The sequence below is a fragment of the Vipera berus genome, assembly GCF_964194415.1.
Source record: "Vipera berus genome assembly, chromosome: 2".
In the NCBI taxonomy this organism is placed as follows: domain Eukaryota; kingdom Metazoa; phylum Chordata; class Lepidosauria; order Squamata; family Viperidae; genus Vipera; species Vipera berus.
The window spans coordinates 161868227-161884936 of record NC_138203.1 but is presented as its reverse complement, the minus strand read 5'-3'; the positions used below and the strand labels follow the sequence as shown (position 1 = coordinate 161884936).

Here is a 16710-nt window from a genome sequence, read left to right as displayed (position 1 = left end):
AGCCTCCGGCGCTCCACCTGCTGCTTTGGCGGCTCTGTAGGCAGAGCTGTGAAGTTCTCTTCTCTGTTAGATGAGAACTTCGCAGCTCTACCTACAGAGCCACCAAAGCTTTAGCTGAATGGACAGGTGAGGGGGAAACCTGCCCCACTTGTTCCACAGCCGCTTTCGGCCAAGACCCAGCAGCATTGGGTGCAATACGCAAGGCAGCAAACAGCTGCATCACGACAAAACCGGCTGTTTGCCGCCTCCTGCCCAGTGCCACTACCATAAGGCCGCGAAACAAGCCGGGCGGCAGTAAGAAACCAGTATACCGGTTCCTTACCTCTGCCCGGCTGGTTCTGTGGCCTCATGGCAGCCGCATTGGGTGCGACGTGCAAGGTGGCAAATGGCCACGGCCAGAGGCAAACAGCCACATCACACTGAAATCTAGGGGCTGGCAGGCTGTGGCTGCTGATGGACACAGTTGGCCCCCATGCGCTCACTATGTGCGGGGGCCGATAGTGTCAGGCAGCAGCTGCCACGACCCCTGCCTCGCCTTGCCTTGCGGCAATGGCACCCCTGCCCTGCCCCCTGCCTTGCCTCGCCTCACCCCGCAGGACGAGCCTCCTGCCCACCGTCCCACCCGCTGGAGACCCCCTGGATCTCCCCCAACCCTGCCTGGCCTCCACAGGTGTCCCTCCCTATGAGCAACATCAAGGTGACCACGCCCATCCCGGCCATGCCCACCCAGTCTGCCATGACCCCCACAGCCATGCCCACCCAATGGGCTACACCCATCCAATGGACCATGCCCACCCAGCACCAGGCAGTACATAAATGAGTTTTGGTTTGCAGTTTGGGCACTCGGTCTCTAAAAGGTTCACCATCACTGCTATAATCCATAGAAACCCAATATTTTGTAATACTACTATGCACTGTGCTTTTGGGGAAAAAATGGTTTCTGTTGTCAACAGTGCAGGGAAGGATATTAATTTTAAATTTTTGTTCAGCGGGGATTTGATGGTGCCTTAAATCTGATGAAAGCAGAATGTACCTATATGACCCCTTAATTTCTGTCCCAGTGTAAGTTGCCATGCCACTAAGTTTTAGCAGAACAATCTAGGGGCAGCAAAAATGGGATATGCCGCTGCATGTAGCTTCTGGGTTGAGAGTTGCCCACTGTGACTTCAATCCCACCAGGCTAAAAATTCACCCATCCGTGTTCTGTTTAAGTCTCTTTCCCACTGAATCTTTCCCTTGGGCCACCTTTGGCATCCAAAGTTCTTCTTGGTTTCTGTCTATTTCTATAGTGTTAGCTTGTTCTCTGTTTGTCTCTTGTGTTGTTGAAACATTGACTTCACACAAAAATAGCCAGCTCAAGCTTTTCTTTTTTGCCCACTGAAACATAAATGGTGTTTCCAGTGAAAGTCTACCAGTGACATTCCTTCTCTTCCCCTTTTTTTCCAAGAGTGCTGGTGGTAAGGAAAAAAAAGGTAGATGAAGCCATGTTTTAAAAAAAGAAAGGTTACAAGTGGAAAATGACATGGTCTGGGTTTTCAGAAATTCTAGAAATTCTGCAGTTGCTTTGCAAATCTCAGTGGCAAGAAAGATAGCCTATTTTCTCTTATAAAAAAATAGGATCCCCAAACCTGCATAGTCTTACAGCCTTCTTATTACTTTTGGGTTTTGCACATTAAAATCAGTGTTGATTTCTGGCAATTGCCTGGACTAATTCCTGCAATTTTCTTGGCAATTTTTTAGAAGTACTTTGCCATTGCCTTCTTCCTAGGGCTGAGAGTGAGTGACTGGCCCAAGGTCACCTAGCAAGCTTTGTGCTTGAGGCAGGACTAGAACTCCTGGTCTCCCAGTTTCTGGCCTGGTGCCATAAGCACTATGCCAAACATTTTCTTCCTCATTACCCACCATAAATGTGCTGCCATGGCATTTTATAAAATAGAAAACAACAGAGGCTGCGCTTAGAAGATGACTCCTTAAAATCTGACCAGGATTGGTGGAAAGAAAAGAAAAAAGAAATCAGAGGTACATAGGAAAACAGAATATGTTTATTTCAGAATGAGAGAGAGAGAGAGAGAGAGAGAGAGAGAGAGAGAGTTATAGTCAAGCAGCGGAGATGGTGGGGTTATGTATCTTCATGAAAAAAAGAAAATTTGAAAGAACCATTTAAAAAATATAAAAAGTAACATTATATAGATGTTCTGCAGGCAATTTCAGGCACAAAGGGCAGTAAGAAGCAGGGCCTCAGGTGAAGTAGTAGAAGACCTGCAAAGAATTGAGAGGAGCTAATGTGGAAGAAGGGAAGTCCACATGAATGCTCAAGCTATGGGAGCAGAAAGATAAGGGAAAACAAGAATGCAAGCAGGAACCAAGTGTCAAAAAGAAATTAGACTTCACCCTGAGAGCTCATTATATAATCTGCTTCATGATTTGCAAATAATCTTGGTTATGGGGGCGGGGGTGTCCCTTAAGACCTGCTACAGGCTGAATTAAATTGGGCTTTTGTATTTTTGTCTCGGAGGAAGCCTGGCACCATTTCCTGAAATAGGTCAGATAAATCTAGAACATCTATAGGTTTCTCCAAATCTCATTTAAGCATTTTGGTTTTTTTCTCACTTTGATCTTTAAATCTGTTATATTCCAAACACTCAGAACAAGTGGGGTGATGCCTTATTGCCCTCTTTCAGCCTCCATTCAACATGGGGAAAAAACTTGGGAGCTTTCTAAAGACTCTTGTTGCTAGGAAGGAGATTGAATCCCTGATCTCTAAAGGAAGGACCCTTACATGCAGGTGAATATGGATGACCTTAAGGAACTTTGTCATTTGCCCCTCCCTTTATCAAGGAGAAGGGGAAGCTTAACCAGAATGGTCAGCTATATATATCTTGACGGAGGAAGTTTAAAACTCTAGCACGGGGGTGAGCAATTGTGGCACCTTTACAACCTGTGGACTTCAACTCCCAGGATTCCTGAGCCAGCATGGATGGCTCAGGAATTTTGGGAGTTGAAGTCCACAGGTTGTAAAGGTGCAGTACTTTCCCCCCCCCCTTCTAACATGACAGGTAGCTAGCTGTTAATTAAGGGTTATTTAAGAGTGCAGCTTTTTCGATGTCTTTTGCCAGCCTTCTATCGGATCAAGAACTTTGAATTGCATTTCATCTTGCCTGTGGCTACATTATTGGTTTGTTGTATCCTCCCCTCTCCCCTCCCCTTCCAAGTTCATGGTACTTATTTTTATGGATTCTGTAACTGAAGTACCAACTCTCAAGGTCCTCTTCTCTAAAATGGCCTATTTGACTCCCAGTCATGGTCTGCCTTCCACTATTGAAACAACCTGTCAATTCATCAAGTTTTCTGGAACCTTAATCTGCCCATCACCTGATTTCTGACAAAAACTCACAATTCATACCATGTTTTTGGCAGGCCCTGTTTCAACTATTGGATGTGACGTTCTACCTGTCCATCATCTATACTCAGATGGAGAAAGTGAAAGGACAAATGTTATCTTATAGCATTTGTTTTGTGTTGACAGAGGGCAACCAACTATTTTAAATGGCTTCATCCTACTGCACAAGGAAGATTTTTATCTAGTACTGTGACAAGTGCCTGGGAAACCTCTGTCAAGTTCAAGGCAGGGAACCTGACACCTCCAAATGGAACTGCCAAATTTTTAATGTGACAGAAAGGAGAACTAGTTAATTTCATGATTAAAATTCATGATTGGAAAGCAGCTATATTAACTTAGTTTAATATATTTAGTTACTATACATGAAAATTTAAATCAGATTTACATTTTGTCTGGTCTACTGCTTTTTGTTGTACAGCTATTAGCACGCCACTCAAAAGTAAAATGCAACTTTGGATCTGGTAAAAATTAAACCTCTGTGCTATGATATAGGCAAGAATTTCACCCACTATGGTTCTCCCCCCCCCCTATTTTACAAGGCAGAAAGGCGCAGATGTCAAGCACAAATAGAGCTGAAGCCCAGAGGACACCAAGTTGATTGAGACTCATTGTTATCTGACTTCAGGCCTGGTTTTGATCTGAAACAGCTTTGGTCCCATCTAGGGATTATTTTAATGCTAAATGTTATGAACAATGTATCAAGCATGACCTGTTTCATTTTTACTTTTGGCCCAGTTATACTTCTGGAGTGGCTCTGTAGATTGGAAGATAAAGGTAACGTTTTGCATTGCCTTGCCACCGTTCCTCACTCCAAGAGTTATTCCGGAAAGGTTTGACTGGGTTGGCTGACTACATGGCCCCTTTTCAGCTGCGCTTTATGTTCTGGAGTCCCATAAGCGCCTCCCTTGTCCTCCTTAACATTTACTTTGTATAAAACCAATGGGTCAGAACAACAGGAAATTTGGGATGAAACAATAATTATAAAATTATATTCATATTCATATTTACACACACACACACACACACTCTGAATACTTCTTGTGCCAAAGCATTATGAGGTAGTTGCATTCCATTATTCACCAATAATCTTCTTTCTCTTTCTATTTTCCAATGGAATTTGATGAAACTGTGATGGTACTTGTTTAAAACCTGGAGGAGGGGTAATTTGAATGAAAAGCAATAAAATAAAATTTCTGGGGATATGGAAATATAGAGGACTGGTGGGTCCAAGGAAGGATTTTTTTTTCCTCTGGGCAGAGCAGTAGAGTAAGTCCATAGCTTGGAAGTGTTCCTTCCTGATTGATGGGAGGTTAAACTCTGTTGCAGAAGTATTGCCATGCCTACTTCCCGTTGCAGTTGTTTACAGTAATATGCTCTGTTATTGTGCTGCATAAGGGCTGCTATTGAAGAAAGTTTGGAAACTGAAGCTCGTACACAATTAGATGATTTGGCTGCTGATTTACAGTGAAAGAGCTCATTGCTATGATCCCTAAAGACCATATTAGCAGGCAGTTGACTGGATTCACATTTCACGCTGAGCCATCAAGCAGATTATTCAACTTTGGTTTAGTAGCTTGTACAAAGCTAGCCATAGCAATTTATAAACCAGTTTAAAGTTTAATGTGTGTGTGAAGCCAGCCAATAGTGATTTAGTAAACTATAACTAAACAAATCATGACTCAGTTCTTTATGTGAATTCAATCTGTCATTTGAATCTGATCCACAGTGTTAGCTTTGATGTATAAAAAGTTGAGACTGAATATTATTCTGCTCATGCATTGAAAACTCCTGGGAGTCACTTTTGCTGATAAAGTAATCAAACAGAACTTCTGGACTCATATGGCACCTTCTGAATAATGGCATGCCTGCTGTGGGATGTGCAATATATTTCTCCTGGAGATTAGATTGTATCTGCATCAGCTAGCTTTTGCCAGTAGGTAAAGGTGAAGCTTTTCTGTCAGTCCCTTGATTAATAATTGGCTCTTTTGCACTTATATAAAACATGATTTTGAATTTTATTGGTATTGAAAAAGATTGTATATACTATGATTGTCCCGGGACTTCATGCTGAAGGGAGAGATATAAGAAATTATTCAAATAAATATATAATTGATTTAGGTCCAGTAGTTGTTTTTTTTTCAGTTGTCAAGACAGGAGAACAATGCTAACCAATCATTAAATGGTTCTTGCATCCTCTTAGCAACTCTCTTTGAAGCTGCTCCCCCAAGAGCAACTGAGGTCTCTTCTTTCACCACAATTATTTTTTTCTGGCTTTCCAAGTGCTTCAATGCTAATGGCTAAGATAAACATACTGAGGTTTCTGTGCACTTCCAGAGTAATGAGTGAACAAAAGATCAGGATGGAGAAGGAATTAAGTCCTTGCACATGAATAACTTGAAGAGCTTCAAAGGAAGGCATTAATTGTCTTTGGGAGAATGGAAGGGTGACATTCCTGTTATTGTCACAGCTTCCTTTTTATTCTTTGTATTTATTTTGGTCTCTCCTCCAAAGGATTTGGACCCCTTCCATAGGCTGCACTCTGGAGTAAGGGATATGGTAATAGGCTTTTTCACTAATGTTTCTCATATCCTAGTCCCCCCCCTCCCAAAAAAGAGAAAGCAGGCTATCTTCAGACATGAAAACCTATGGCTAATATCCAAAAGGGTACCTGTACAACACCACTATGGGATATGTTGCAGCTTAGAAATTTCATCTGTACAGGTACTCAAGTTACCATCCCAATTGAGCCCAAAATTTACATTACTAAGCAAAACGTATGTTAAGTGAGTTTTGTCCCATTTTACAACTTTTCTTGCCACAGTTGTTAAGTGAATCACTGCAGTTGTTAATAACATGGTTGTTCGGTGAATTTGGCTTCCCCATTGACTTTGCTTGTTAGGTCACAAAAGTTGATCACATGACCTCGGGACACTGCAAGCATCATGAGTCAGATGGCAAGCATCTGAATTTTGATCATGTGATCATGGGGATACTGCAATGGTCATGTGAAAAACGGTCATGTTACTTTTTTTCAGTGCTGTTATAGCTTCAAATGGTTACTAAATGAATGGTTGTAAAATGAGGACTACCGGTACTTTTGTAACAAAATGGAAGGCCCTCTTTGTAGAGTTCTTAATTCAACTCACTTGCTAAGTGCACACATCACATTGAACTAGTGCTCTAAATTTCTGATACCATTACTCCTAAAATGATAAACGAATTTTTATGACTGACCTCGTGAATAAAATAAAGTGATACTACTGTGATACTGGCGCCCGACCTGCGCTCCTTCCGGCGCGATCTAAAGACGTATCTCTTCGAACAAGCTGGCCTGGCCTGATGGGATGGGGTTGGGTTTTTATTATTTTTAATGTGTTTTAATCTATTGTAAGAGTTGTGGGCATTTGTTTAATCTCTTTTAATTTTTGTATTTTGTCTTTTAACATGTATTGCCCTGTTCACCGCCCTGAGTCCTTCGGGAGAAGGGCGGTATACAAATAAAATTAATAATAATAATAATAATAATAATAATAATAATAATAATAATAATAATAATAATAATAATAATAATAGTTGGCATACAGTTAGGATTATTAGACAAAAAGGTTTAATCATTTCTCAAATTCGCTAGAGATGTCCTGTCCACTGCAGGATTGCCCAGGTAAGGTTGGAACAAGCTTTGAAGAAGCTCCTGGTTTCCATGTTTTGCCCACAGGAAGAGCCTAGTCAGAACTCCCTTTGGGTTTTTCTCCTTGCTTTGCACATTCAAAACTCATTCTAAGTTTGGCTTTCTTCTTTTCAATGTTTACCCTTTTCTTAAAAATTTGCTGCAAATTTACTCCTCACTGTTCCTTAGCGAAGCATCTGCCAGTCCCTCAGGCAAAGCAGCTCCATCTTAGCATGTCTGGTTCCAGTTTCTCTGTATCCTCCTCAAAGTGTGGTGCCCAGAAGTTGAAATGAAGTCAGCTTCTTTTTCTCAACCAGTTTGCCGCTGAAAGCAGTGACAGATGTGCAGTCTTTTGGCAGGATGCCAAAGACTTTGTGGCCCTGGAAAGTCTGTCTTCCTTTCATCCTTGGCCCCATTTCCCCTCTTTATTTCACGAGTCTCCTGTTGTCATCTAACAATTCCAGCTTTTGATAAACTGGCCCAAACAAGAAACTTGCTGCTCTTTTAAGTTTGCAGAAGTTCCTTTAGTCCCTGCTTGTAGCTGCCTGGATGGTTTTCCCCAGGAGACTTGTGAGTCTTAAGTGAAAAAGAAAAAAAATGTGCATCATTAGGAAGATGCATTTTTCCTGAGGGAGCAGAAGACTGGCTTTACCATGAGAGAAAGCCAAGTTGCCCCCTTCAACGTACAGTCTTATTTCCCTCCTCCTACCTAGCAACATGCTGCAGACTTGTACATCGTCACCACCAGTTTTCTTAAAGGGTTGCTGTGTTGGCTGGCTATAAGAGCTGACTAGGTGTTTGTTTTTAACTTTTCCACAAGTCTTGCACTGTGCTAACCTAGGCAAGTGGTGTCCTCAATCTAGGCCAGGAAACCTCCCTCCTCCACTAAATACAAGAGGTAGAAGACCTTAGGTTTGCTGGCTACTTAGAAGACGAAATGGATCTTCTAGAGATGGTTGCTTCATCTTAGTTAACTGTTTGCCATCCTGCAGTGATAGTCAAGATTGTCATCCTCCCACTTCCTGCACCACACTTAGGCAGTGCTTTTGTTTTAACATGAAACTATCCACATCATGATAAAACAGTACTAAAGAAAAGTTGGCTACTGCATTTCTGTTTACTGTGGGGTTGTCAGAAATATAAAATAAAGGTGTTATTTCTTAAAGCTGTCACAAAAGAATTCCGCGTTGTCTTGTCAACCAAGTCTGGACAATATTTTCTCCTCTCTCCATTTGAATCAAGCAAATGTTCCAGTGATTCAGTTTTGGGAAAATACTAGACAACCCATAACCCTCATTGGGTCATCACCTCTGAGATATTTTGTTACCAGAATGGCTTAACAATAATGTACTTGAAAAGTTCTTTAAAATTCAGGGAGATATTCAAAGATGTATTTGCCCTGAAGGTAGCCCATGTTGAACTCTGTAGCACAGTCAAACATCAGGAGTTGACCATAGGCAGTGTTTTACCTTATGTGATAATTATTTATGATAATTATTTCATAAAGTATTATATAAAATTTGCCAAATTTCAATTCCACAGGAGCCATGGGTCATAGATTTTGGATGCATTCTATAAGTTAGCCTGTTTGAGGTATCTTGATTGAAAAAGTTTTGGCCTACCATGCACCATTTTGCCCAGTTAAAGGTTACAGACGCAAGAGTTTTAATGATATATAGTTAATGATATTTAGTTCAGGTATGAACTAAATCATATCCCTGATGAATATACAGTAGAAGTGACAAATAGATTTAAGGAATTAGATCTGATAGTCCTGAAGAACTATGGACAGAGGTTTGTAACAGTGTACAAGAGGTAGCAACTAAAACCATCCCAAACAAAAAGAAATGCAAGAAAGCAAAATGGCTGTCTGAGAAAGCTTTGCAAACAACTGAGGAAAGATACATCCAACTGAATGCAGAATTCCAGAGAATAGCTAGAACAGATAAGAATACCTTCTTAAATGAACAGTGCAAAGAAATAGAAGAAAACAATAGAATAGGGAGGACCAGAGATCTCTAAGAAAATTGGAGAGATGAAGGGAATGTTTCATGCAAAAATGGGCATGATAAAGGACCAAAATGGCAGGGACCTAACAGAGGCAGAAGAGATTAAGAAGAGATGGCAAAATTACACAGAAGAACTATACAAGAATGAGCTTAACGTCCCTGATAACCACGATGAGGTGGTCACTGACCTCAAGCCAGACATCCTAGAATGTGAAGTGAAGTGGGCCTTAGGAAAGCTGAGCAACAACAAAGCTAGTGGAGGTGACAGTATTCCAGCTGAGCTATTCAAAATCTTAAAAGACAATGCAGTAAAAGTGCTACACTCAATTTGCCAGCAAATTTGGAAAACTGAACAGTGGCCACAGGATTGGAAAAGATCAGTTTACATTCCAATTCCAAAGAAAGGCAGTGCCACAGAATGTTCAAACTATCGCACCATTGCATTCATTTCTCATGCTAGTAAAGTTATGCTTAAAATCCTACAAGCTAGACTCCAGCAGTATGTGGATCAAGAACTACCAGAAGTACAGGCAGGATTTCGAAGAGGCAGAGGAACTAGAGATCAAATTGCCAACATACGCTGGATCATGCAGAAACCTAGGGAGTTCCAGAAAAACATCTACTTCTGCTTCATTGACTATGCTAAAGCCTTTGATTGTGTGGATCACAACAAACTGTGGCAAGTTCTTAAAGAGATGGGAGTACCAGACCATCTTATTTGTCTCTTGAGAAACCTATATGTGGGTCAAAAAGCAACAGTGAGAACTGGACACGGAACCACTGATTGGTTCAAAATTGGGAAAGGAGTCCACCAAGGCTGTATACTGTCGCCCTGCCTATTTAACTTATATGCAGAGCACATCATGAGAAAGGCAGGGCTAGATGAATCAAAAGTTGGAATTAAGATTGCTGGGAGAAATACCAACAACCTAAGATATGCAGATGATACCACTCTAATGGCAGAAAGTGAAGAACTAAAGAGCGTCTTGTTGTGGGTGAAGGAGGAGAGTGCAAAAGTTGTCTTGAAACTTAACATTAAGAAAACCAAGATCATGGCATCTGGCCCTCTCAATTCCTGGCAAATAGATAGGGAAGAAATGGAGGCAGTGACAGATTTTATTTTCCTAGGCACCAAGATCAACTGAGATGGGGACTGCAGCCAAGAAATTAAAAGACATTTGCTCCTGAGGAGGAAAGCCATGGTAAATCTAGACAGCACACTACAAAACAGAGATATCACCCTGCCAACAAAAGTGTGTATAGTCAGGACTATGGTCTTCCCAGTTGCAATGTATGGTTGTGAAAGTTGGATCATAAGAAAGGCTGAGCACCAAAGAATTGAGGCCTTTGAACTATGGTGCTGGAGAAGACTCCTGCGAGTCCCTTGGACTGCAAGGCGTTCAAACAGGTCAGTCCTAGAGGAGATCAACCCTGACTGCTCTTTAGAAGACCAGATCCCGAAGTTGAAACTCAAATACTTTGGCCACCTAATGAGAAGGAAGGACTCACTGGAGAAGAGCCTAATGCTGGGAAAGATTGAGGGCAAGAGAAGAAGGGGACGACAGATAATGAGGTGGCTGGATGGAGTCACTGAAGCAGTAGGCGTGAGCTTAAATGGATTCCAGAAGATGGTAGAGGACAGGAAGGCCTGGGGGAACGTTGTCCATGGGGGTCGCGATGGGTCGGACATGACTTGGCAATTAACAACAACAAGAAAGAAATTCATGATGTATTTTTTTATTATTTTAATCCCATTTATATCCCGCCCTTCTCCGAAGACTCAGGGCGGCTTACAATCTAAAGCACAATGTGCTTAGCAATAGCCTTCATTCTGTGTATATGCCTGCTTATTAGGGCTTTCGCGCCCCCCCAAGCGGCATTATTACAAAGTCAGCTTATTGCCCCCAACAATCTGGGTCCTCATTTTACCTACCTCGGAAGGATGGAAGGCTGAGTCAACCTTGAGCCTGGTGGGATGCGAACCTGCACTAATTGCAGGCAGCTGGTGTTACTTAAGGAGGCATTAGCCCACTGCTTCACCAAGGCTCTTGGTATAGCAGCTGGGTTAGGTGAATGATATCCAACTTCATAGTTGCCTCCTGAGTGGCTGTCAGGTTATAGCAAAAATTCCTTTTTGTTCTGAACACTGGTGAATTCTTGTTTCGAAGTGGAAGAGGTGAAAAGGAATGTCAGGATGTGATTGAGGAGATAAGAGCAGTTTTTTCATGATAGCTTTAAGAAATTTGTGCATTTTGGAAGAAGCATGTACTGAATGGTAGTGATTATCTAGAGAAGTAAATACAGATAGCAAAAGAGTTCACTTCAAAAATTATTTTTCTGTTTCTTATTAAAATAGCTCTAAACTAAAATCATGAAGATGGAGGCATTTTCATTCAATCCTTGAATGATTCTGTTTCAGGAGGGTCCTGATGTGTTATGAATGCAGATCATTTTTCCCCCTGAAAGCATGAGTCACAAGAATCTGTTTACTGAATCGCAGTTGGGATGTGCTGGTACGTGGAAGTAATCTTGGGAGATAGGAAGAAGCTCTTGTACGGAATTGTATTTCAGGGAGAGCTAAAATGGCTTACTTTACCAATGGACATCTTAGCTGTGCAATCACCAGCATCAACTGATGAACAGTTACTAAGAGTTGTATGAAATAAAAAATTCATTCCAAGAGAATGAGAAAGGAGGGCAGGGGCAGAAATGAGATTATAAAAGCATCTACACTATGGTGGGCAGAAGAGGATTCCTAACAGCACATTTTAACTGCTGTAGAGCATATGGAATTTCAACAAGTAAATATTTTTTAGGAAAGGGAGGGCTGGGTGGATTTTTGCTTTGATTAAATGCAAATTTGATGGGAGAGAATAAACGTCTCCAGAAAGATTGAACAAATGGTCTGAATAACTTAATTGCAGTTAGAGCTTAATAGTAAAGCTTATCATGTAGCTAGAATAATCCAGAAATAGGTTGAGAAAACCACTTTCTCTCTGCTTTTTTTTTTTAAAAAAAAAGGATTTACTTTTGGGTACTCACCTTAATCCAAGGGGTATTTTAAAGAATAAAGTTGAATATGAAGAAAACTTACTCAAGTACAGCGGTCTCCAACCTTTGTGGCTTGGTTGCTCGGTGGGGCGGGGAAGGGGGGAACCGGGCTGCACAAGGGGCAGGTTGGCATGCACATGCACGCTGCTCAACTTGCGCAAACGGTGGGCCGGCACGCACACGCATGCACAGCTTGACTTACGCAAGTTGATGTGGACACACTGTGTGTGTGTGTGCTGGCCCACCGCTTGCGTGGGCCAGTTGCAAATAGGCCATGGCCCGGTAGTGGGCTGCGGCCCACGGGTTGGGGACCCCTGCTTTAGTATATTTGTTTGCTAGTTTTCTAGTACATTTCACTTGCTGTTCAAAAGTAATAGTTCAGCTTGCAGTTTCTCATGAATCTATGTATAGGGATGAGTTACATATTTGTAAAGGAACAGAATTTGATTTGGATTTAGTGGTATATTTTTAAACCCCTACCCACAAATAGGAAAATTATTAAAGCATTATGAGTTATGCATTCATCAAATTTACTAATCCAATATGCTGCAAGGAACGCTCATGGAATAGGTAATGAACTTTTCTGTGATATCTATGACCTGAACATTATTCTATTATTATTAGAAAGGACACTGTGTGTGGCCTCCTGAATATTATTGGACCACAGAGCTCCTGTCAATCTTTATAATTCATCTTGCCAGCTAAAATGATGGGAATTGGAGTTCAATATCTGGAGAATCAAATTGCTCACCTTTATAATATAGCTTGCTTAACATAAACCTAAGTGTTTACAGCTACCGTCTCCTCTCCCTGAAACTACTGATCCATGATTGTTTAGAGGTGTCATCCAAATGCCGGAGACTGACTACATCAGACATTCCGGTTACAGGTGCCACAACTTGTATTCAGGCAAGCTTAATTCTGAACAAACTTTGAACAGATGACTTGCCTGGAGTGGAAGAAAACCAGTTGTCACAAATAAGTGCATTTGCACTCAGCCTCATAATGTAGGATGGCATCTATATTGGTTGTATGTACATTCTGCTCCCACAGGGAAATAGTGTCAAGTAAACCAATGCGTACTAGCCACATTCTAATGGGGTTGGGGGGGAAACTCATACATAACTCCCATAGAGTTGCTCACACTAGTTGATATTTGTGAGAATGTCTATTTCCCATTCAGACACCCCAGTAGGGCCTCCACAGAAAAGATCATTTAATTAAATTGTATTTCATGTGACAGGACAAGTGGTTTCTGTCCACAGAAGATAGGAAGTTTGCTTGTACTGAGTTAAAGACCATCGGTCCATCTCACTCAGCACTGCTGACATAAGGTAGTGGCTTTCCAAGTTTTCAGTCAAAGTCAGAAATGCTATAGGTCGAACTGAGATTTTTCTGCATGTACAGCGTGATCTGCGTCCCTGAACTATGGACATAAATCGAGCTAAATCTATTTCCCATCCCCAGATGGAGACCAGAATGCAAGATCCTGATTTTATAATAATATATATAATCTTCTCTTTAACAGGAGCATATTAACATCCGCAGACATTGTCAGAATATTTATCATTAGAATAACAATAATTAATAATAACAATAATAATAATAATAAAAAATGGTAGGAGAGAAAGAGTGAGGCAAGTCTATAGTACACAGTCCTGTGAGGACAGCATAGCCTTTTGGAGACTTCACTGCCACATCGTTCAAGTGCCCCCTTCTGTATTTACACACTTGCCTGGCGTCCACACCCCCAGCTAAGCTGGAGGGAAAACAGTGCATTGAACAAAAAATTAAACCCATTGACCCTCACCTCCCACCCACCCCTCCCCAAACCTGCCTGTATGGAAGTTTCCATAAAACTTCCCACCAGAAATACATTATTTACACATAAAATAAATAGAGCGGTAACCTGATTTGTGTTTGGCCTGCGGCAAACAGTCAGAGGTACTAGGGAAAGTATGGCTTGGATTCAACTCTGTACAGAACCATGTGGGGAGCCGGGATCAGCCTGCAACCCCGGCATGGCAAAGCCGGGCACCTTGCATAATTTCAGGCCTTGCATGCAACTGCCAGGAAGTCATATAAGGAGACTGGCCCCTTCCACTGTCCCTTGGCCCTTCTGCCCTCCCCTTTAGCCATTTTCTGGCCCTAGAGCAGTGGTCGTGTCCCACAGTTTCAGCACAGGACAGGCACACCGTCTGCAGTCACAAGCCGGCCTGTAGTGGGGTCGTAACTTCCTGCCAGGTAGTAGAGATCTTGCCGATCCTGGTATTTCTTGCTCCGGGTCAGCTGCTCGTAGTGTTCACGTTCAACTACCTGGCACTTGTGAGAGATGGTCTGGACATCATTCTCGTCCTCATGGCACGACTGGTACAGCGCATTCTGCAGAAACCAGAAAGAGGTATGAAGGACTGAAAGGATAACATGGCTTCCACTTTTAAGGGACAAAAATTTCTCTACAAAGACAGCAATTCCCCAGCATAATGGAAATTCTCTGCACAAATAGAATAGCAGACTTGTTGAATAAGGTCTGTTAAATCTCACAGTGGCCAATTAGGTACCTACTGGTATTTGGTTATAGAGCATGAAAGGCTCTTGTTCCCTCAAAACTGGTCTTCAAAGCAAGCTGCTTCTATCCTGCTGGACTAGCATGGCCAGTAGACACTAATAGTCTCCATTATTTGGTTTTTCATCTCAAGTAGTGTCTGTCACACTATCTTATAGCAGTCATTTCTATCATTTGCCCATGCACTCTGTAAGGAATAAGGAACAGATATTGCAGGACTCTTACCAGAGGTTCCTTATTTTGAACTGTATTTGAAGGGGGCGGGTGGCTGAGGGCTGAACCTGCCACTATTTTTATTTTGTAGGATAATAGAGGGAAACCTCTCTTTCTCCCCTGTTTCCACACCAAGCACAATCATATTCTCTGGCTCATTTCCTCCTCAAATTTGTTTTCCGTTATAACATTCCAAACACTGAAAATTTCCCTTATAAAAGAATTTGCAGAGTGATATGAAAATAGTTCCCATCCTACAAATCTTTTCTTGGTTGTGTCCCAGTTGAAAGCACTGACCAAATAAGCCAGAAAAACCAATTGGTTTTGGGTGTATATTGATGTGCGCCTGTGGAGCTGGGGGAGTTTACCAATCCTGTCAAAGAATGCTGATGTTTTCTGGCTCCTGGCTGTTCCCTTGTAAAATTATAATGTTGCGGTGTATGAAACAAAGGTAACGTAAAGAACAAAGGGAAAGGCAATAAATTCTGAACTACTACCATGTTTCCCCGGAAAAAAAGACTCAACCGGAAAATAAATCCTAATATGATTTTTCAGGATGCTCGTAATATAAGCCCCACCCAGTGGTGGGATTCAGCTGGTTCGCACCAGTTTGGCAGAACCGGTAGCTATTTTTTTTGTTGCCCAGGCCCAGAACGGACTTCCGGAAGCGGCATTCACACAGAGAACCAGTTGTTCACATATTTGAATCCCACCACTGGCCCTACCCCCAAAATAAGCCCTAGTTAAGATCGTCAGCCAGATGGATGAAAATAAGACCTAACCGGAAAATAAGCCCTAATGCGTCTTTTGGAGCAAACGTTAATATAAAACCCGGTCTTATTTTCGGGGAAACATGGTAGCTCTATATACTTAGTTCCAATTGAATTTAAAGTGAGTTACTCTCAGATGTACAAAACTACAGGCTGAGTCCAGTAAACCTAGAGATGCTGCTACTGAGGAAGAGATGGCAGGTTCATTCCCCCTTAAGAAGTGTCTTCTATAGCTCCTTTTTGCACTCCTGTAACCTAGGCAGAGTTACAGAAGCTACTTCCTTTTTAAAGGTGCCACAAAATCTACCAAGCAAACCCCAAAGTAAAGAAGTAGGGAAAAAAACCCTGTGGCCAAGGCAAATTACTAATTCCACTAACTAAGCATATCATGGGATGATTTACTATTGATAGCAGAGGTGTCCATTTGAATTGTTATGGATCAACCACATCATTTAAGACAGGGGTGTCAAACTGCCAGCCCGTGGGCCGGATGCGTCATCCGGAAGCCGCGCCCACCCCATTACCGGCAATGGCAAAACCGTCCGGATACATTGCACGATGTCACATGACGTCGCGAGTTTGACATGTCTGATTTAAGAAGAAGATTCGATAGTTGCTGTAGTCATTAAAGAAAGCCTTGCTAATTACTGCAAATCAGCCAGTGATCTCTCTACAGGTCCTGATTTCTGTTCTGCTCCAGCTCATTATGCCTTTTGATCCAGCACCAGGAGGACATTCCTGTTTGCCACATTTGTTGGTCTCTTCCCTCACCTTGCCATCACTATGTCGCTTGCCCAGCTTCGTCTCCTCAGGATGGTAGAACCATTTTACTTTGACAACCATGTTGCTGCCCCAGGATTCCCACATGCTTTCAATGCGGCCAATGTAGGGCAGATGGGGTCGGCCAGCTGACAGGAAAACCGCACAGTCGCCAATGCGCAGCATCTCCTTGCCCCGTACAATTGCTTTGTAGAACAACTTCCGTGCTTTCCCCTTCATGCCACGGCGCTGTAGGACAGGGACAGAGCATGCAG

General features: G+C 42.1%; 1 protein-coding gene across 1 annotated transcript in view; it reads right to left on the bottom strand.

Moving 5' to 3' along the window:
* Positions 1 to 13965: 13965 nt before the first annotated feature.
* The window catches only part of BAHCC1 (BAH domain and coiled-coil containing 1), a 109813-nt gene continuing 107068 nt past the window's right edge, over positions 13966 to 16710 (bottom strand). The window contains exons 28-29 of the mRNA XM_081317299.1: positions 16448 to 16684; positions 13966 to 14509 (exon numbers count right to left, since the gene is read on the bottom strand). Of these exons, the coding sequence (XP_081173425.1) occupies positions 14303 to 14509; positions 16448 to 16684 (444 nt within the window). The 3' untranslated portion in view covers positions 13966 to 14302. The remainder of the gene's footprint in view (positions 14510 to 16447; positions 16685 to 16710) is intronic.